This window comes from Coptis chinensis, chromosome 3 (genome assembly GCF_015680905.1).
Source record: "Coptis chinensis isolate HL-2020 chromosome 3, ASM1568090v1, whole genome shotgun sequence".
Classification (NCBI taxonomy): Eukaryota; Viridiplantae; Streptophyta; class Magnoliopsida; order Ranunculales; family Ranunculaceae; genus Coptis; species Coptis chinensis.
The window spans coordinates 87,765,525-87,788,164 of NC_141458.1; the positions used below are offsets into that span (position 1 = coordinate 87,765,525).

Consider the following 22,640-nt stretch of genomic DNA (forward strand, 5'->3'; position numbering starts at 1 on the left):
AACTGCAGCTGAAGAGGCCTTTTGAATTTGAAAAAGAATTGGGTTTTGGGCCCGATTCTGCGGCCCAACCCATGGCTCCAAGCCCATGCACGAATTTTGGATCTGGATGTATAAAACAAAAGCTTAGCTCTTTGTTAATGGTAGCTAGTTAGACCTAAATTAAGATATAGAATTATAGATCTAGTTTTATTAATTAAATTAAGTTTTGGCTCCATTTAAATTCTTGTTTTAGATTAAATCTGAATCATTGTTCGGATTGATTAGATAAATAAAGTAGTATTTTTTATCAAGTTGAATTTGTCATTTCCATTTTAGATCTAAATTCAATTCTTGTCATTGTTTTATTCCAGCCATTAAATTAGATTCATTATTGCTAAATTAAGTAATTCTCGATTTCTCACATTATGTTTAGTTTAGATTCAATGGTAAATGTTAGATTGATGACTCAAGGCTAAACCTCCATTAGAGGGGTTGATGAAGCCTTGATGAAACCTTAGTTGTTTAGTATAGAAACGTTGTAGCATCTATTCCACTCTAGAAGGTCGCGTTTCGCCATGAGAATGGGTGGGCGACCTCACATGCTAGTTAGTACTTGGTAGAAATGCCATGAACACTAGGGATTAGACTCGGAATTCTTGCCGTGAAAACGTAAGAATCGAGATACCACAATCTATGCTAGGTCATTAAGTTAGATTCGAGGTGGATTCAATTCCCCTCTAATTCCTTATCTAGAGTCAAACAATAGTATTTCCATAGCATTTGTAGTTCATTTCTAGTAATCATCTTAATTAAGTATCGTAGTATAATATTTAAGTAAAAGCTCTCATTGACTTAAAAGGCGACTAGTTAGACTTAGAAAACAATCCATGCTAGGGAACTAGGGAGTGGAGCGAACCGTACTCCATTTAGTGCAATTCGCATTGAGAGTAGAAGCTTTGATAATAGACTCGTAAAAGGATAAGTTTAGTTTACTTACGTTGTGAATTAATAGTTCATTTCGTAGGTAGACTATTCATTTTAAAGTTATCACATTTTCTATCTCTGCTCCCATAAGAAAAGTTTTAATGGGCATCATCCATCCTACCTCTTTTTCAACGGTGAAATACACACTCTCAGTTTCAGATGTACTTGGTTTGTTTAATACTCTTACTTCAATAGAACGACCCTCTATTCCTGGTAGTACCGCGGCCACAAATGCTAAAGCGTCAGCATGTCTGTTCTCACCACGGCTGAAATGAGCAAATTGAATCTTTTTGAACTTACTGGCCTTTTGTCGGAGAACCTCTAAATATCGTGCCATCCTTGGACAACGGCGCCACAAATCCCCATTCATCTGACAAATAACCAAATTGGAGTCGAGAACACGGATAACTCGCTTACTCCCGGATCTCGTGCCATATTCAAACCTGCTATCAACCGCTTCATATTCGGACTCATTATTAGAAGCCGCGAAAACCCGGTTTCATTGATAACTCCAACTTTGTGTGTTGCGGAGTCACCAAAACCACGCCAATCCCATTTCCGATTAATGCGTAGGCTGATCCGTCCGTGAATAATCTCCAACCATTGCGCGTATCCCATGGGTCCAAGGGATCACGACCAGATTCTTCTTCCTGATCCATAACCATTTCTTCTCCCCAAGTGGGATCCTCGGCTGGAAATTCCGCTAGGAACTCCGCCATGGCTTGCGCTTTTTCCGCTGTTCTAACTTGATATTTGATTTCATAACAACTAAGCATCACCGCCCATTTCAGCATTCTCCCTGACTTTTCTGCCTTCAACGCTTGCTTGAGAGGCAAATTTGTTATCACTACCACTGAGTGTGCATCGAAATAGGGTTTCAATTTTAATGCGGAGAACATCAACGCTAAAGCATACTTCTCAATTCTACTGTATCGCGACTCGGCGGCTAGCATGGTTTTACTCTGAAAATAAACCGGTTTCTCTATCTTCTCTACAATACGCACCAGAACTGAACTTATCGCGTACTCTGATACCCCCAAATACAGATACAATATCTCTCCTTCCTCTGGCCGTGATAGTAAAGGGGCTTTCCCTAAATAAATCTTTAATTCTTGGAAGGCTTCCTCACACTCGGTGGTCCATCGAAAATCTGGCGTTTTTCTCGATGCGATTTATACAACGGCGTGACTTGTCCGAGGATTTGGATATAAATCTGTTCAATGCCGCGACTCTACCTGCTAACCGTTGCACTTCCTTTACATTCTGAGGGGACGGCATCTCCACTAGGGATCTAATCTGCTCAGGATTGGCCTCAATTCCACGATACGTGACTATATAACCCAAGAACTTCCCGAAGATACCGAGATGTGCATTTTCTCCGGGTTCGACGGACTATGCTTCCGCAGTATGTGAAAAGTTTCCTGGAGACCCTTCAAATGCTCTTCTTCCGACATGCTTTTCTCAACCATATCATCAATGTATATTTCCATACCTTTTCGAATCTTGTCCTCGAACATTTTTTCCCCCAACCGCTGAAATGTAGCCCCCGCATTCTTCAAACCAAAAGGCATTCTTGTATAACAATACGTACCTCCTTCCACCACGAAGGTAGTCTTTTCTTGATCTGGGCCAAACATCGCGACCTGGTTATATCCCATGGAAGCATCCATGAAAGAGAATAACTTGAAACCAGCTGTTCTATCTACTAACTCATCCACCCAGCGGGCATGTGGTTGATCTTTAGGACACTCTTTATTTACGTCTGTAAAGTCCACACACATTCGAACCTTGCCGTTCTTTTTTGGAACCGCGACCACGTTGGACAGCCACTCTGTACATCCTACGCTCCTGATTATACCCGCATCCCTAAGGCGTATAACTTCTTCAGCGAATCCCTTCCGCGTATTTGGGTCTTACGCTTCTCATTTTCTGTCTTATAGGCTTCGCACCCTCCTTCATGTGCAAGTGATGGCAAGCGAACTCTGGATCTATTCCTGTTATATCTTCAATCGCCCAAGCAAATATGTCAACATTCTCTGCTAATAATTGTGTCAGTTTGAATTTCCACTCTTCTGGCAAGTCCGACCCCACTGAAGTAAATTTTTCTTCCTCCCCCACCCCCAGGTTCACGATCTCAATCTCGTCCAGAGTTTTTGGCCTCTGATGAGATTCACATCCTTCAGTGAGTACGGCTTTCTGTAATTGCTACGCTTCTCCCTTGTCATTCTTCTGCTTGTCACTTTCTATTCCACGGACCATACCTTTTACCGTCACTTGATGTATATTACGAGCGCGACACGGTCCCCTTTATTTCAGACCCCCCTTTCGGAAGCGGATGACCTGATAATAGGTCGACGGAATAGCTTTCATTTCATGAATCCATCTTCTTCCCAGAATGGCATTATACTGGGACCCCGTATCTACCACCATAAATCTGGTGAATACCGTTAAATCGCCCCCCCGCGATTCGCAACGCGTTATTTCCCTTATAGGCTTTGTCATACTTCCATTGAAGCCGTACAAATTAGTCGAGAAACCCCTCAACTGATCCCTATCTATATTCATCTCTTCCATTGCCCCTATGAACAACATGTCTCTTGAACTTCCCAGTGATCTATCAACACTTTCGGCTTCACTAGATAATTACACATTGCTATGGTAATCACCAGCGATCTTCATGCGGCGAAATCATCGATTCAAGTCTTTGAATTGAAAGTTATGTTTCCACTGCAATCGCGGTTCACGAAACTAGCAGCGTCATGCTTGTTACTTCATTAACTGTGTTGTAAGCTTCATTTGTCCTTCTCATCTTGTCGGTGGGCATTCCTCCCGAAAGTGTCTCTCCACTTTGTAAATGACATTTATTGTACCCAAGATCCTAAGCGGGGCCTGTCTCTCTCGGCATGACGAACCTCCCACGACATATTCTCTAAGCATCCCTTCTCAATCATTCTTTCCACCAGCCATTTCAAAGCATAACATTCGTTAGTGGCGTGGTTCCTAATCGATGATAGGCACAAAATGGTTTTCCTCAATCTCTCCGGTGTATTCGCGGTCCTTCATAATCTTTGCAGCCCCTTGATGAGGGGCAAGATTTCCTCTAATGGCCTATTCAGAGGTGTTTGTTCTATCTCAGTGCGGCTTTCTTTCCGCGAATATCCCTCCTGTTTCGATCTCCAGATCTGTCGGGTCCCCGTCTCTCCCCTCTGTTGGATCCCCCTTCTCTCTCTTCTCTCTTACCCCTATCCCTTCTGTCGTCTCTATCCACTGCCTGCACTGCCTTCCCCGATCTTTTTGTTCCCTCGCATTTCTTTGCATTATATCTTCGTGCACGAATATACTTTTCTACCTTTGGGTACGAGCATGCGAGTGGTGATTTTGATTTTGGACGATTCGTGCACCCTAGTCCCCTGCTTCAAGCCGTGCTGAAATGCAATGACCGCGGTATGCTCTTCCAGATTCTCCACCCTCAGGGTCTCTTCTTTGAACCTGCACAGAAACTCCCTTAACGACTCCGCTGACCCTCGTTTGATGTTAAAGCGGCCGCTGATATCCACTACTCTCCGTTTCTGGTGGATGAAATGGTCCACAAAAGCTCGCTCTAGTTCTTCAAATCTACTGATGCTCCGTGAAGATAGGCGGTAATACCAATCCGAAGCGCCCCCCTTAAGGCTTGCAGGGAACATCATGCAACGCGACCGTCATACTTATTTTCTCGCCGCGGTGGCATCATTTGTCTAAAATGATGCAAATGATCAGTTGGGTCGCCTTTCCCATCATACCTTTCGAATCTTGGTTGACTGAATCTCTTAGGTACCTCTGAATTCCAGACCGAATCCGCCAGTGGATTCTTGTTGAGGTTAGCAACCTCCTTTTGAGCGGCACTTTGGTTCATTTTTTCTACCGTACGGTTAGCTTCTCTATCTTTCTCGATCATGGCCTGTACCACTTCCAGCGTGATGCCCTCTACCGCATCTGCTCCCCTAGACTGGTATACCTCATTCTCCCCTTCCATCTCACTGCCCCGGCGATCCCTATCTTCCATGTCATCTTGTGCGGTGTCTCTTTCCTTTCTCAATTCGTCGTTCTCGTTTCTTAACCTGACTATTTCTTCTTGCATAAGTCTGGTGGCGTCTGCCGCCACATCAGATATGTCTTCCTCTCTACTCACCTCTCTTTCTTCCCTCACTTCTTCCTCTACTACCTCTCGAACAACTTCTTTCCTAGGTCTTCCTACCCCCTTTTTTGTTATGGTGGCCATTTTATATATGCTAGTCCCCCCAGTGACGGCCAAAATGTATAGACTGTGATTACAACCTCTAATCTTCTTCCCTCTCGCTCTTCTTTTTTTCTTTTCTCCCTCTTCTTCTTTTCACGGCTCCTCACTCTGTCTTATATCCTCTTTCTTTCCCGCGTACCGCGGCGGTTACTGGCAGTTTCTGGTGCCGCTCTCCCACTTCTCCACGTTTAGCGGCGGGTTCAGGCGGTTGGGATACAGCGGATCGATCCAATGCACCCCCTGTCTTCTAACGCTATACCGCATCCGTCCCTTTGTCACCACTAACCTCCTAGGTCATGTATACGTCCTATACAAAAACCTTGTTCTTACTTTACTTCTACACTTTGTTTCCATCCTTAGCCATTTTTTTTTTCTTTTTCTTTTTGCTTTTGACTCCTTTGATTCTGTTTTTGGAGTTCTAACTTTTTATTTTTATTTTTTTTCTTTTCTTTGGATAGAAACTTCCTTTTCTTTTCTTATTTGAAGCAACTAACAAATTTTTGGTTTTCCACAAGTCTTTCTCTTTTCTTTTCTTCATTTCATCTCTATGGTTCTCATACTCATTCAAAAATGGGTAGGCTGATTTTTTTTTTGTAAAAGGGTAAGGATTTGTGGTTTATGAAAAAGCTAAAGAAAAGCTTAGAGGGGCGACTAGCATAAAATAATTTCATATAGGTTTGAATTTCTAGCTATATCGATCCAAAAATGGCCTAAATTCTCACTTATGATATGGTATAATGATCAAGCAAGTGGACGTGTGATTTCTCTATTCGGAATTTACTTCTCCCTTGTGTCATTACTCAGATATTTCACTCATATGAGGCTTTTAGGCTATATTCTCACAGGATTTGTAGAATAAGTACTCTAGCCTAGATTTCAGAAACTTACTGTCAATATAAACATAGATGCTCATGCAATATATTTATGGAAAGATGCAATGACTATTACCTACATATTAGCCTAAGTTTCTAAAAACTATTCTAATTTAAAAGTTAATGTGAAACTTCTAGACTACTATCATCACAAAAAAAAAACAATACCAATATTCCTAAGTGCATAGTATAAATACTTTTTATTTATATATTTTTTTTAATTTTTTACTAGAGAGCAAGTGCATATATATTATGCATATATATATCCTAATAGGTGCCTTAAATTATGCGTGTTTCTATTTCACCTCCAAACAAAAACATGTTTTGTCTTCAAAGTATAGAAATAAGAATGATAGAAAATACCATGGAAACGCGTGAAAATTTTAGAACACCTGCAAAACAAATTTAAAACATACTAATATAGATAAAGAAAAATAGACACAGCTCTTTATGAGTTCCACCCGTTATGGGAATAACAAAAAATACATTGATTGGGACATAAGCAGACACGAACAGAAAGTAAAACTTACCTCATATCCAGCACTAAACGTTATCCTCCCCTTCTATAAAGAAGTGAGGTTCCTTTGCGTCCTGCCAAGCCATGATAATTTGTCATGCCTCACGCCATTTATCATCTACCAAAGCGCCACTTGGTCGGATGGGGTGTAAGGTGCAACCTAATTAGGTTGTAGCCTCCACCCCGGCCAATTCATCGCACGGAAAGAGCTAGTGTATAATATAATTGGTGGGTCTTACAATGTCAACCCCAACCCAATCCGTGAAACGGGTACAGAACTCAGGAAAGAAAAATAGCATTATGCGGCAAACCAAGATAGGCATAAGAAGGTACTTATGCTTCATCCTATGGGCTCGTGCTAAACTAGACACTAAGGTCTGGGGAAGGTCATAGAGCATACGTCCCTCAGCTAGAGCAAGGAAAACATCACAAGTGGTGTTATTTGTAGAAGAAAAACACCATTCTCCTAAGATATTCAGCATGATAAAGAACATAATAGTGCCCATGTTAAGGGACAAGCTACCAAGGGCTACGTTATATTGCCCTTGGTCCTCTATATGAAAAATCCCCGCCCCATAGATCTCATGTAAATACTCATAGTTGTAGACATACATATTATCAGCCATATAGACCCATGAGTTTTGGGCAGCAGGCATCAACAGTCCAATAGCAAACGCCAACAAAAACTTGGTTAAGTTCATTGTTACATTATCAATGGTGACAAAGAACACTTGTTCCCCATCAGGTTGATAAAAGAACTTACAATGATCATAGAAATAAGCAGTAAGTGTAGGAGAATAAGTTTCATCAGCACTTACTATTAGAGGCTGCCATCCTAACTACACAGTTAAGTTGCAGAACTAGTACCCATAGGTGTCACTCTCGAGCAATTCTTCAATGGACTACTCCGGTATGATTTGAGGAGATTTTATCGCAAATAAACACACTAATGAACTCCTAGAAGTGATTTGAGGAGATTTTATCGCAAATAAACACACTAAAAACTGGAGGTCTGTTGAGGTCAAGGCGCGGGCGCGCTCTGAATGGCTTATGTCAGAGGGCGGGAGATTTTATCGCAAGACGTGTGTTCGTTGCCAACAACTTGGGCATATCACTAAACGTAATATGATGCCTTTAAATCTAATTATGGTAGTGGAAATTTTTGATGTGTGGGGTATTGATTTAAGGGAGGGGTTCTAGGGACATATTTTATCTTGACATGTAAACAAACTCAAAATTGTTAGGGCATTTATAAGTTTCGGATTAGGCTAATATTTTATAGATATGATCTCCTAACTATTCTAAACATTGTCACAAATAATAAAAAATCAAAAATCAAAAATTTCTAAACTTGTCAAATATAGTATCAAAAATGGTGAAAATGAACGGTCTACAATTAGCCAAATTTTGTAAATTGTTAACTACATTTGGCAAGTTTGGAATTTTTTTATTTTTTTGATTATTTGTGACAATGTTTAAAATAGTTAGGAGATCATATATACAAAATATTAGCCTAATCCAAAACTTATAAATGCTCTAACGATTTTGAGTTTGTTTACGTCTCAAGATAAAATATGTCCCTATAACCCCTCCCTTAAATCAATACCCCACACATCAAAAATTTCCACTACCATAATTAGATTTAAAGGCATCATATTACGTTTAGTGATATGCCCAAGTTGTTGGCAACGAACACACGTCTTGCAATGAACTTGGGCATCTTTAAAAAGAGTAGGCCAATAAAAACCACATTGCAGAACTTTAACTGCCGTTTTCATACCACTAAAATGACCACCACACTCTTTGTCATGGTAGAAGGATAGAACCTCATTATATTTCCATTGGGAAATACAACGACGAATAATCTGATCCGCACAATACTTAAAAAGGTAGGGCTCATCCCAGTAGTATAGCTTAACTCTAGCCAAAAATTTCTTACGTTCGTTTTTTTACCAAACATCATGAATAATATCAGAAGCTAAAAAATTCACAATGTCGGCATACCAAGGTGTAGAAAAAATAGAATAAAGATGCTCATCAGGAAAAGAATTAGGTATGGACTCATAATCACTTTCACTATCATTTCTATGTCTAGATAAGTGATCAGCAACTATATTTTCGACCCCTCGTTTATCCTTAATTTCTAAGGTAAACTCTTGCAGGAGAAGGATCTATATGATCAATCTCTGTTTAGCATCCTTCTTGGCTAGAAGGTACCTAAGAGTTGCATGGTCAGTGTATACTAAGGTCTTTGAACCAACCAAATAAGGACGTAATTTATCTAAAGCATAAACCACAGCTAAAAATTCTTTTTTCGTAGTAGTATAATTTCTTTGAGCATCATTTAAAGTCTTACTAGCATAATAAATAACAATTGACTTATCATCTAGTTTTTGGCCTAACACAGCACCAATAGCATATTCGCTAGCATCACACATAAGTTCGAAAGGTTTAGACTAATTGAGAGGTTGTATAATCGGTGCAGATGTTAAAGCGTCTTTTAATATTTCAAAATCCTATTTGTAGTCATAATTAAAATCAAATATGGCATCTTTTAAAAGCAGATTAGTTAAAGGCCTAGCTAGTTTTGAAAAATCATATAAAAAACGCCTATAGAAACCTGCATGGCATAAACAGGCTCTGATGTCACAGATAGTCCGTGGTATAGGTAGAGACGCTATTTTATCTAATTTGGCTTTATCTACTTCAATGCCATCACTAGATATAATATGACCTAGCATTATTCCTCTTTTAACCATAAAATGACATTTTTCCCAATTTAAAACCAGATTCTTTTCCTCACACCGTGTCAACACCTTATAAAGGTTAGACAGACAGTCACTGAAAGAGTCTCCATAGACAGAAAAATCATCCATGAAAACTTCCATGAAGCGCTCCACCATGTCACTAAAGATATGAAGCATACACCGCAGGAAGGTACCAGGAGCATTACAAAGGCTGAAAGGCATTCGTTTATAGGCATATATTCCAAAAAGACATGTGAAGGTAGTCTTGTCTTGGTCGTCATGATCAATAATGATCTGAAAATAGCCAAAGTAGCCATCTAAAAAACAGTAATAAGCATGACTAGCTAGACGTTCGAGCATCTGATCTATAAAAGGTAAAGGAAAATGATCATTTTTTGTCATGGTGTTTAAATATCGGTAGTCAATACAGATCCTCCATTTCATAGGAACTCATGTGGAAACATATTCACCAGCAGCATTACGCACAACGGTAACCCCCGATTTCTTAGGAACTACTTGAATGGGGCTTACCCATTCGCTATCAGAGATAGAATATATGATACCCGGATCGAGCAACTGTAAGACTTCTTCCCTGACCACCTCTTTCATGGTACGGTTCAAGCAACGTTGAGGTTCGCGTGAAGTCTTTGCGTTATTCTCCAAATGTATGCGATGTGTGCATACATGATAAGAGCCCAAAACTGTAGTTTTTAACCCCTTAATATCATTACATTTAGACCAATTATTTGTATAACAAATGTGAGTTAGTACTGTTTACGTGTGTTTATGTATTTGAGGCATTGGAGTCAAACATGTGAAGAAACATGTCACTTTTGCGAGATAAAGGAACAAAGGTTGGTTGCCAAGAAGTTCTATGATTAAAGGCCAAGATTCAAGGAGAAAAAGCCTTTTTAAAGCTTGGTCAAAGCTGAAAAGTCAAAGTCAACGCGGGCAGAAATAGAACAAAAAAGTCAACAGAACTTCCGTAGGCCGTATCTTTGGACTCAGACCTCATAATTGGGCCTACTATATGTCAAAACGACCATCTTGGAAAGAACTTTCTAACGGTCTAGACCTTGACCCAATCAGAGGAGTAGAAGTAGACAAAAAGGCTATTGCAGAAATTTCCAACAGAGAAACCCTTTTTAGACTCAAGTAATTAGGTTTTGGGCTTGATTTAAGGGCCCAAAACATGGCTCCAAAGCCCATGCACGAAATTGTAAACCTAGCCCTCTCCTATATAAAGAGGATTAAGGCTAAACAAAACTTTGCTACTCCCACTTTAGTTTAATATAATTTAGGGTTCTCTCTCTCTCTCCCTTTGTAGTTTAGTTTAGTTTTAGTTAATTAGTTTAGTTTGTAGCCTCTATTAGATTAATAAAAGTCAAGTTATTGTTCTTCATTATGTCTTCTATTTGTTATTATGTTTATGATAGTCTAATGACTTCTAGCTAAACCTCCATTAGAGGGGTTTGATGAAGTTTAATGAAGACTTGATATGTTAGTTAGAATTATTGCTTGTTAAGAGTTTCACTCTAGTAGGTTAGTTGATTCGCCATGAGAATGAGTTGAACTTCCTCATATGCTAATTATTAGTTGGCAGAGATTGCCATGAATAATTAGGGATTAAATACCTAATCTTAATTGGTTAGGATTGCAATAATCTACACTAGCATATTATGAATAAATCAAAGTATAATCAAATCCCCCTAATTTCTTCTCCATATTTTATTCAAGTTATATTCAATTGCTTAGTTAAATTAGTATAAGTTAAATTCATATATTTAGTTTCATAGTATAAATTCACCTCTATAAATATTACTCTCACCATTGTTTCCTTGTATTTGATTAATTGAATTCTATTATGTCTTGGTAGTTTAGGAGTGGAACGATTCCGTACTCTATATATTGCATGAATATACATGTGAAAGTATGAAATAAATAATTGATACCGTAAGAATAAAGTTAGAGTAATCTAGTTGAGTTTTTACAGGTTATCAATACACTATGGTCAATCCCCTTAATGTCGTCTAGGGACCAACCGATCGTGGAACAATATTCCCTAATCACCCTAATCAAATGTGCCTCTTCATCAGCAAACAACTGAGAAGATATGATCACCGGATAACTACCATCTGGATCAAGATGAATATACTTCAACTCAGTATGAAGAGGTTTAAGCACAGGGGTGGGAGGAACGGATAAAATAGATTCAGGAGGTTTTTCGTCCTGAGTAGTAGATACTTGTTTAGGTAAAAGATAGGAGTAGACTCTGAAAGGGCATTGACTTCCTCTACGTAGGAGTCATCGTCAAAGTCGAAGCTTCCAAAGGAAATTAAAGGAATTGATGCATCTGATTTTCTGGAAACGTGTTGTTGAAATAATCTTGAGCTAAGCTCTCGATCATGCTAACTTCTCCATCGATAGTCGTATTGGGTAACTGTTGCATCATTTTGAAAACATTTACCTCAACAAAAAGATGGCCAAAAGACATGGACATCGAACCATCACGGCAGTTTATAAGCGCGTTGGCAGTTGCCAAGAAGGGACGCCCTAAGATGATAGGAACAGAGTCGTTAGTGACTTATGTGTCTAGGATAACAAAATCAACTGGATAGTAAAAATCTTGAACTTTAACAAGCACATTTTCAACAACACCCTTAGGATACTTAATAGAACGGTCAACCAATTGCAACGTCATTTTAGTTGGTTGCATCTCTTGTAAACCTATTTGTTTATATAGATAATAAGAGAGTAAGTTAACACTCACCCCCAGGTCTAATAGAGCAATTGTCGTGTGGGTATCCCCTAAGGTACATTATACAGTAGGACGACCAGGGTCTTTGTACTTAATGATTCCATTATGTTCAGATAGAGTGGGAAATTGTTCAGTTAAAAAGGCATCTTTTGAAATGTTTGTTTTCCGCCTAGTAGTCCACAACTCTTTTAGAAATGTAGCATGTTGTGGTAATTTTTTAATAGTTTCAAGAAAAGGTAGGTTTATCGTTAGATTTAAAAAAAAAATCCCTAATCTCGTCAAAATTTGTATCCTTGTTTAACATGGCTAGTCTCTAGGGAAACGGGAGTTTCTCTCTATATTTAACATATGGGTCAATAGGAGTTTTAACCTTAGCTGTTTTTTTCTTGGGTTGTGGTTTAACTGGTACCTCTATAGGGGTAGGATCTTCAGTTTCTATATCGGTATCTAGTAATTTTTCATTTTCAATGACCACCGGGGGTGTATCAATGGGCATAGTTACGGCGTTATCGACCACTCTGCCAGAACGGAGAGTGATGATGACATTTAACTCACCTACATTTAAATTTTCTTTCCTAGTATTACCGGTTACTTCAAAGGCTGTGTTTGGCATTTTAGGATTAGGTATAGCTTGACCTGGAAACACACCTTTAGGTTAGGCTTTATCTTGCGTTAAATGTTGTAAGGATTGTTGTATGGATTGTAAAATCTGTTGTTGAGCTTACTTGTAGGCATCGAAACTATCCGGTTATGAAGGTGTAGTGGCCACAGGTGGTGTGACAGGAACTATCTCACGTTGATTATTAACGGGTGGGTTGTGATAGTTATTATTAACCGGAACGATACCTCTATTATTATTATAATAATAATTATAATTACCTGGTCCTTGTCCTTGTCCTTGTCTTGGTGGAGCTGGGTTATAGTTGTTTGCTGGCCTAATATTTTGATTATTAAACCCCAGAGGTGTAACTGGCTGATTATTTTGCCAACCAAAGTTGGGGTTTTGTCTCCAAGGTGCGTTAGGCTAGCTATTTATGGATCAAACATTATCTGGCTGTGCGGGTAGTTGTTCATAGACAAGAGGACAACAGGAGTCAGGATGCTCAGGACTCAAACAGAAATTACATGGAATAGAGTTGATGTTCATGACAGGAGTAGGCTTATGTTGAACAGAAATGGCTTCTACCTTTTTTGTAAGAGATTCGATTTGATATCTAAGCTCGGGATCGGGTTTTAACCTCAAACATCTTGGCGACCTTGGGCTGTGGAAAAAAATTAGCGGGCGAGGGGATGTCGTTACCCCAATTATTATTAGCTTAGATTGATCTTCTAGAAACCTATAAGCCTATGAGGCTCTTTTACTAAGAAACTACCCCTGATTATTATTACGCCTAGATTGATCTTCTAGAAACCTATAAGCCTATGAGGCTCCTTTACTAAGAAACTACCCCCCATTCATTATATCAAGAACCTTTTTATAATGATGTGAAAGCCTCTTGAAGAAGGCACGAACAAGTGTGTTTTTTGCAAGGTTATGATGTGGACACTCTATAAGAAGATCAATATACCAATTACAGGCCTCTGAAAACGATTCATGAGGTTTCTGGCGGAAGAAATGAATCTTTTGAATCATTTCATCTGTCTTCAGCGGTGGGTAAAATTGTTCCATAAACAATTGAACGAGTTTGGCCCATGAGTCCACAGAATTAGGCTTTTGGGCAGTTAACCACGACGCCGCCTTATCGGCTAGGGTGAAAGGAAACACCCTCAGTTTACTTTGTTTAGAACCTACACTAGGATGATGAAATATAGTGAGAACTTGTTCTATCCTACGCATATGCTGATAAGGCTTTTCGTGGTCTAAACTATAAAAAATGGGTAACAAATTAAATATATTCAGGGGAATTTGAAAATCCCCCACTGGGTCTGCAATAACGATGCAAGACTTAGGGCCATCGTTTATGGCTTTGTAAAAATCAGAGAGAGGAGTCTCTGCTTCTTCAGCCATTAATGCAGGTGTAGTGTATGATATTCTAGATAGACGTGTGCGTTGACGTTTACGATAGATAATGTTAGATGGTTTTCTCTTACCAGACCTTAATCTCATGCAAGGCTAAGTCCAATATGAAAAAAAACACAACAGCAATCAAACAACAACCTGATATACTAGAATTTAAACTCCTCTGACAAAATAAACGAGGTGTGAAAGAAGGAGTACCTGAATGCCTCCTTGCTACGCGTATGAATATCGTCTTTTATACGCAATCTCAGTGTACAGAAGAGGTTTGGAACCCTGAATAAAAACTAACTTGAACGAAAAGAGAGTCTGTGACTAACCTGTGAATCGGGCTTTCTTCAAGTAAGGCCGCGAGCGCGCTCAAATATAAGGCAACAAAAGCACGAGCGCGCTCTATGATTTTTTTTTTTTTTTTAGAAACAGCCCTGTGCGCGGTTTCTTAATGGGCTGGGCCTGAAAATTAGAAAGAAAACACAAAATTAGCTTACTGGAAGGAAGGGCGCAGGCGCGGGCGCGCTCAGAAATAGTGTAAACATGACACAAGCGCGCTCCGAGTTACAGGTTCGAAAATTTCCAGTACACTTCCAAGATCAAAATCCAGTTTTTTCAAAAACAGTAAACACAGTTAGAACACAAACAAAATGGTGGGTGGGTGAAGTGGGATATTGGTAGAATTGAAAACACGAATGGAAACTATTCTAAACACAATTAAGATGGAAACGGCGCCATTTGATAATATAAACTAACACGTTTCTACCCTAACTAATAGTGATTTTGCTAGGTATAAGAAAAATATGCTATTCTAATGATTTGATCAAATTTCTACTCTCGATTATCATATAATAAACTGGAGTCAGAATTCGTTCTACTCCTAATTGCTTAGAACGTAAATAATTCTACTAGTGATTAACAATTCCACAAACATGATGAGAGTAATAATTCTAATATAACTAATATGGAAAAAACTATGATTTAATATATTGTAATTTTAAACTATGACAATTGAATACTAAGATTGAATATGAGAAGAAGGGATTTGGAAGATTTGATATCCACCTTGATTTATCCCTAACATGCTAGTATAGATTTTTATTGCAACCTTAATCTTTATGTTTTCACACAAGGTTCAACATAAAGGTTAGGTCTTTTTATCCCTAATTATTTATGGCATCTCTAACCAACTAATAATTAGCATGAGAGGAAGTTTAAACCCATTCTCATGGTGAATGAAGTACCCTCTAGATTGAAACTCTTGAAAACAATTATTTTATACTAACACATCAAGTCTTCATCAAAGCTTCAACCAAACCCCTCTAATGGAGGTTTAGCTATGAATCATGGGACTATCATAGAATAAATAATAGAAAGAAGAAGACATAATGAAGAACTACTTTATTAAAGATAACTTGAATTGAATTAATGGTGGCTAGGCTAAATAAACATAAACTAGGTTTACTAAAGAGAAAAAACTAAGAGACAATAGAGTAATTAACTAATGGGTGAGAGAGTCAGAGTTTTGCCTCAGTCCTATTTATATAGGAGAGGGCTAGGTTTACAATTTGGTCCATGGGATTTAGAAACATGTTTTGGGCCACTAAATCAAGCCCAAAACCTAATTACTTAAGTCCAAAAAGTGTTTCTCTATTGGAAATTACTACAACAGCCTTTACGTCTACTTTTACTCCTCCGATTGGATCAATGTCTAGAACATTAGAAATCTTTTTCTGCTCCGGTCGTTTTGACATATAATAGGCCCAATTTCGAGGTCTGAGTTCAAAGATACGGCCTGTGGAAATTCTGTTGACTTTTATACTCTATTTCTACTCGCGTTGACTTTGACTTTTCAGCTTTAACTGGGCTTTAAAAATGCTTTTTCTCCTTGAAACTTGAGCTTTAACCATAGAACTTCTTAGCAACCAACCTTTGCTCCTTTCTCTTGCAAAAGTGACATATTTCTTCACATAATTGATTCCAAAACCTGAAATACACAAAAATACGTAAACAGTACAAACTCTTATTTATTATAAACATAATTGGTCTATATGTAATGTTATTAAGGGGTTAAAACTATATTTTTGGGCTCTTATCACGGGCCACATAGCCTTCACATGTCTTACTAGTTGAAGACCTATAACGCTAGGCTCAACTCAGTGACGAACGCTCTCTCAAAGGGACACGCCCACTCAAGCTCACCCGAGTTCAACGAGTACAGACCCCAAACTACCCCTCGAATCAAACTCCAGTACTTCACAAGAATCCTAAGTCTTCCTAGACAACGGGACGCACATCTCTAGGTCAGCTACCTACTGGGATATCAAAACAACTTGCAACAAGCATTCAGATGAAAGTAAACATCATGCGTTCAATAACGTGCAAAACAAACAAACTACCTGAACACACTCAGGAAACCAGTTCTTCAAAATAACCGAATGGCCATTTATGTGGACACCAGTTCCCTACGTTATCAATAACATAAACTACCCAGGTTTCCCCAAGGTATCAACTCTTAATGTATCTGGGCCACGCCCAAACCATTTCAAAAGCAAACTGCCCAGGCAATCCCAAGAAACCAGTTCTATTGTTTTACAACCACTTACAAATTTGAAATTAGAGAGAAATATTCAAAGCCTCACAACTTACACAAAGGAAGATCGAAGAAATCCAGAAGCAATGGTCAAGCACCAGGAGTAACATACTTATCATCAGCTGGCACGTCAGCTCGCTCAGCAGGAACAGTACTGGTAGATGAAACGTTACTAGCATCTCCAGGTACGACAAGCACACTGGTACCTAGAGCCCCATGCTCACGCTCTTCTTTCAATTGAAAGTACGTCTCCTCTAGCAACGCATAATCTTGTCACACTCGGTCATATGCCTGCCGAGCCTCTCTTGTAACCGACTTGCAATGCTTGGCGTACTTAGTTACTGCACCCAATCTTTCCTGCAAGACATGCATCGAACTGGACATCGACGACCTCCCAGATACAACGTCCTGATGCATTTTCCTCAAATCTTCTAGTTCCTTCTTGTCAGCCTCTCGAGCGATCTGCAAGCTCAACAGTTCCTTCTTTACCTTGCCCACATCATTTTCCTCAGCCTCCATAAATTGGGCCATGTGCTTCAATTTCTGATACCCAGCAAGAAACTACAAATAGAAACATCAATGTTACTCATGCCAATAAGACAGAAAGGGACCAGAGAAGGTTAAAAGCTTACCAAACAGCAAGTTATATCCATGGTCTCCAAAGTCTTGTCCAAATCCTGGCCTTCCAGCTCTCCCTTATCACCTTCCAAGACAATCCCTTCCAATAGACAATTAGCTATGGGTGCCAACCTAAAGCTGCAATCAGATCATTTCACTGCACACTTCTTCCCTGTCTTCCCAGTATAGACGAAGTCGCTTCCCAGGTTGCCACCCTGCCTCCCTAATGAAGCAGTCTCAGAACTTTCTCCAGTAGCAACTTTCCCTTTGCCCGCCACACCACAGTTATGAGCGTTTAGGTCGACCCCACCCTTAGAACTCGGGCACCTGAACACCACACCTCCAGTTTGCTTGAGCGAACTAGAATTAGAGCGACCCACAGTTTTGACCGCTTAGTGGCTCTTAAGTCAGAAGCGACAACCTTCCGCTTACCCAAATCTCACCTACGACGCAGCAAGAAATCGATCTCATCCAAAACAAAGGGAATGCCCTCCCTCACCCTACCCGCTGGAGAGACCAAAATTCCATCGTCATCACCATTTAGCCTAGACATCCTACACTCCGTTGACAACGCAACATTTAGCAATAGAAGCATACAAAACTTACATATCATAAATGAAAAGAAAGGGAAAGAAGTTAGAAACTAACCTGGAGCGCCCTAGAACTTTGGCAAGAACTGTAGAAAATAGCTTGAGGGAAGTAACGAACAAGTACCCCCTAAACCTCTCATGAAAAGTTTTTTAGGGTAAACCGTTTCCCAAGACATACCATTAATACATCGAAACCCTAACCGACGTGCCGTATAACCCAACATCTTTTCAAATTCCACAACACAAAGCGGTTACTATTTCTGCTCACAAACGTTTCGCCTCCTCACACATGCTAAAGTCCTCTCTCAGTAGAACACTCTAACATGGAGAACACTCTTTACGAGCAAGACACTCACTCGAGCTCACAGGCTACATAGGCTCAACACTTCTCACTAGTGGAAACCTACAATGCTAGGACCGACTCAGTGAAGAACTCTCTACAAGAACAGGATGCTCACTCGAGCTCACAGGCTACATAGCCTCAACACTTCTCACTAGTGGAAACCTACAACGCTAGGACCGACTCAGTGGATAACTCTTTACAAGAGCAGGATGCTCAATCGAGCTCACAGGCTACATAGCCTTAACACTTCTCACTAGTGGAAACCTACAACATTAGGACCGACTTAGTGGAAAACCCTCTACAAGAGCAGGACGCTCACTCGAGCTCAAAGGTTATATAGCCTGGACACTTCTTACCAGGTGGAACCTACATCGCTAGACAAGTGCAACAACATCTGACAAATTGCATTCAAGACATCAAGAAAAAGACCAAGGAGAATAAACATGCATTTCATAAATATAAAAGAACGAACTGCCTGAACAAGCTCAGGAAACCAGTTCGTCTACTAACCGAGCTACTGGGACATCCTAGAAAACCAACTCGGTTAGTAAGCATTCGTCATATAACGAACTACCCAAAACAATACCCATTATAGAAGTGAACTGCCCAGGTTTCCCCAGGTTATCAACTTTTAATATATCTGGCCCATACCACAACCATTTCAAAAGCAAACTGCCCAGGCAAACCCAGGAAACTATCTTTATTGTATCTTCACCACTTACAATCAACTTACAAAGAGAGATAAAGAACATCATATACTAACAAGGAAGGAATCAAACATCATGGTCAAAGTTATCAACTTACAGAGGGTCCAGCACAGGAGATGAGACAGGTTCTATGGCGGTAGCAGCAGGAGGGACGGAAGTGTTCATTTCCAACTCGCCAACAATAGGAAGTATATCAACAGAAGTAGAGGCAGCAACAGAGGGCACTACATTAAGAGCATTACTTGCATCTTTGGGTGAGGCATTCTCTCGTTCACCTAAAGCCCCACGTTCATGCTCTTCTCTAAGCTGCTCATACTTCTGCTCCAGCTCTTCTAGTTTAAGGCACATGTTGTCGTACGCCTTTTAGCCTACAGTGTGACCCCCTTGCACTTCTGGGCGAAGTCGTTAGCCGTTGCTAACTTCCCCTCCAGGTCGCTCACCTCGTTGACAGCTAGCGTCTTCTCCATAGTCACTGCAACGAGCTGAGCCTTCACATCATCCAACTCTTTCTTCTTAGACTCCTGCAATGCCCGAACAGACACCAGCTCATCCTTCAAAGCCTCGACCTCACCCTTCTCCATCTCATCAATTTGAGCCGCCGTCTTTAACTTTTGATAACTAGCTATCAACTGCACCAAAAGAAGATTGCAACATCATACAAGTGCACATTCCAACGCAAATATATGGAATAGTGAAAGATCAATCCAACAATGACAGCTTGATCACTTACCAAATAGTGCGCCAGGTCCATAGCCCTCAGGTTCTATTCCAGACCCTTAGAATCAAGATCCTTCCTATCTTCATCGAGCGTCATCCCCTCCAGTAAACAAGCTCCTATAGGTGCGGACATGTAACTAATGTCTAACCTCTTCACGAACTGTTTCTGTCCCGACTTCTCATTCACATACTCCAGATTGCATTCCAAAATGTCTTTACCTTTACCAGAAGAACTCTTCACACTATCCTTGGCAACCCCTTTCTCCTTCACCCTACCAACAATAGGGATCGGAACAATTTCAGTACCACCACCACCCAGAATACTAAAATTGACCTGGGCCCTCGACCTCGAACTACGAGCGGTCTTCCCTCTAGTTTGCTCAACACTACCAGCACCCAAGCTGCTCCCAACAGCGTGCCCAACCCCTTTAGCAACCTTCACAGCTCACCCTTCAGACTCCTCAGCCTTCCTCTTCAGCGTATTCTTCCGCTCACAAAGGTTGGCGGCAATGTCATCCTGGTCGAAGGGGGTGTCCTCCTGCCCTCTCCCCCTTGCAGTGACCTCAGACCTTTCACCTTCAGGTCGCCTCACCGACCTATTACCACCATCCCCACCATCAGGTCGCTCTGGAGCAGACTAGCTCTTCTTCCTAGCCTCCCTACTTATAATACCACTATATTCACGCTCCATGCTTGAACCACTTGATGAGGTAATCACGTTCTAACATCTGGACCTCTTCTTCTGATGTTTCCTCTTTGCCTTGATCTCGTGTCCTCCTCTTTTAACAAAGTAACTAGCCACTTCATGCAACTTCTCCCGCTTCTCAGCACGAGTCAGACGAGCAAATTTCTCTATCACACTACGTCCTTTCCTTCTGACAATAGCGACCTCTGTAACATAAAATAGTCAAAGGTCAGTCAACGGTCAGTTCGTTATAGCATATACTTATCAACATACAAAATAGAGGCATGGTTCAACCAAACAACCTTGTACGTGCCAGTAAAATTACATGACCTAGTCTCCACACTAAACCCAAAGGTGCAATAATTCCCAACTATCAAAAATGACCTCTTCTCCCTCATTACTAACCCCATCTAACCCCATCCAGTCAAAGCCTGTAAGCTAAAGTTGTTAGCTCTAGATCGTTTCACAACAAAATGCTCAGCAATATCCACAACACCAATGCTGTATTCTCCACTCTCATTCAAAAGATCGAATACCCTAAGCAAACGTCATGTGTTCCCAACAAACTGATAGGGCGCTTTTTCAGAAAAATTTAAAAACTCACATGTAAGCCTAGACAACGGTAACCTCAACCCCGCTCTCAGTTGCCCCTCCCATATAACCACACCATAGTCACGGGGGACGAACGCATTACTAGAAACGTCAACGTCCCCACCCAGTTCGTGAATCTCCAGATCGCTTACAAGAATATCATACGCACACCTCAGATCACCAAAGCTTTTCAGAGCTCGCTTGTCTACTACTCTAGGAGGCAACCCACTAGAGGATGAGGCACAAGATTTGCTCGCCACCGCGATCACAAATTCAGAACCAACCTCCTCTATCTCCTCACTCAATGAAACCTCTCGAATCTCATCAGATCGAGTATCATCTGAATCAAACATACTTCCTCTTCTTTCACAAGTTACAAACAACTACAAACGTCCTCACAACCCAACAGAAAAAGCAATGGCTAAAGAAAAATCGCAAACAAAAATGGCAGAGAAAAAAGAAACTAACTTTACACTCTCATTCTCAGTAGGATGATGAACCATTCAATTCTCTAGGCGTATATTGGAAACCACCAATTTGTTTCCCAAAGAAGTGTAATCATTTTATTTATCCCTAGCATGACACGTCGCTCCTCAAAACGAGGTGGTTAGCTGGCGACCCTTCAAATCAACCGTCCCATGTGCCATCCACGTGCCAATTTAAATCTCTCACCAGATCGCTACACAATAACAAACGACCTGCTAAGAGGGAGCTATGTGAGGGAGTAATATACACTTCCAGTAATATTAAGCACGTGTCCAGCACACCAGGATGGTAATACTCATCTATGCGTCCAGGTCGCTCAAGATCAGTTACTTCTATGGTCATGCGACCTCATCAGCACCCAGAATGCTACCCCCTCAGAATGTCCGCATCCAGAACGGCAAGCGTCTAGAACGCTCATATTGTCCATCACTTAAACGGCTAGTAACATATAGCCTGGCTGTCACCTTAAAGACCGGAGCTGCAGGTGCGCTCACCATTACTCCACCGCAAGACGCATTTATGGCTCTTTAAGTGCCATGCATCAAGTCCAGAACTTGACTGGACGTGGGAAAGGGGGAGGCGCGAGCACCCTCACCTATATAATGAAGAGGAGGAACTACGTCTGACCTGATTCAAGTCCCCCCTAGAGAGAGAACTTGATACGAAGGAAGTTCGTCCATATGAACTCGGTCAATTCAATCCAATCATCCCAATCCCTTGATCAAGCCTATATTTGTAAAGAGAACCAAAAACATCTTTTACAATCAATTAGCATACATCTTCACCGAAGGTCTTTCCAAACAGCGTTTTGATTTTCTACGTTCCAAACTCGTCAACCTAATGCCAAGTTTGCGAGGAGTATTGACAAACCTTCTATGTCTGGATTGCCTTCATCTTCAAACTAGAGATCATGGATATATTCTCGGCAATATCTTGGATATCATTGAATATATTCTCAGTAATTGATGTATATATGTTAGCATTGTTGTACAAATCTTCCTAAGTTACAGGATCTCACACGTACACTATGTAAACATGTATATATGTGTGATCGATGAATGAATAGAAGAAACTAAGCCACTTTATTAATTGTTTAGATACAATAGGTGAATTAGATAGTAAACCTCAGAATTTCTGAGACAACAGCAAATACAGCCGACTGTATA

General features: G+C 40.3%; 1 protein-coding gene across 2 annotated transcripts; it reads right to left on the bottom strand.

Moving 5' to 3' along the window:
• Window positions 1–15,554: 15,554 nt before the first annotated feature.
• Window positions 15,555–20,695, bottom strand: LOC147511409 (uncharacterized). 2 transcript variants are annotated; one of them, XM_086603119.1, is made up of 3 exons: window positions 19,726–20,695; window positions 17,370–19,624; window positions 15,555–17,298 (listed from the first exon to the last, which is right to left on the bottom strand). In XM_086603119.1, the coding sequence occupies exons 2-3, from the start codon at window positions 17,388–17,390 to the stop codon at window positions 17,011–17,013; spliced, it is 309 nt and encodes a 102-aa protein (XP_086459245.1). In that variant the 5' UTR covers window positions 17,391–19,624; window positions 19,726–20,695; the 3' UTR covers window positions 15,555–17,010. The 2 variants fall into 2 exon arrangements, with proteins under 2 accessions (XP_086459245.1, XP_086459246.1); XM_086603120.1 differs by lacking the exon at window positions 15,555–17,298 and having other exon boundaries at window positions 18,881–19,624.
• Between the last annotated feature and the right edge of the window lie 1,945 nt (window positions 20,696–22,640).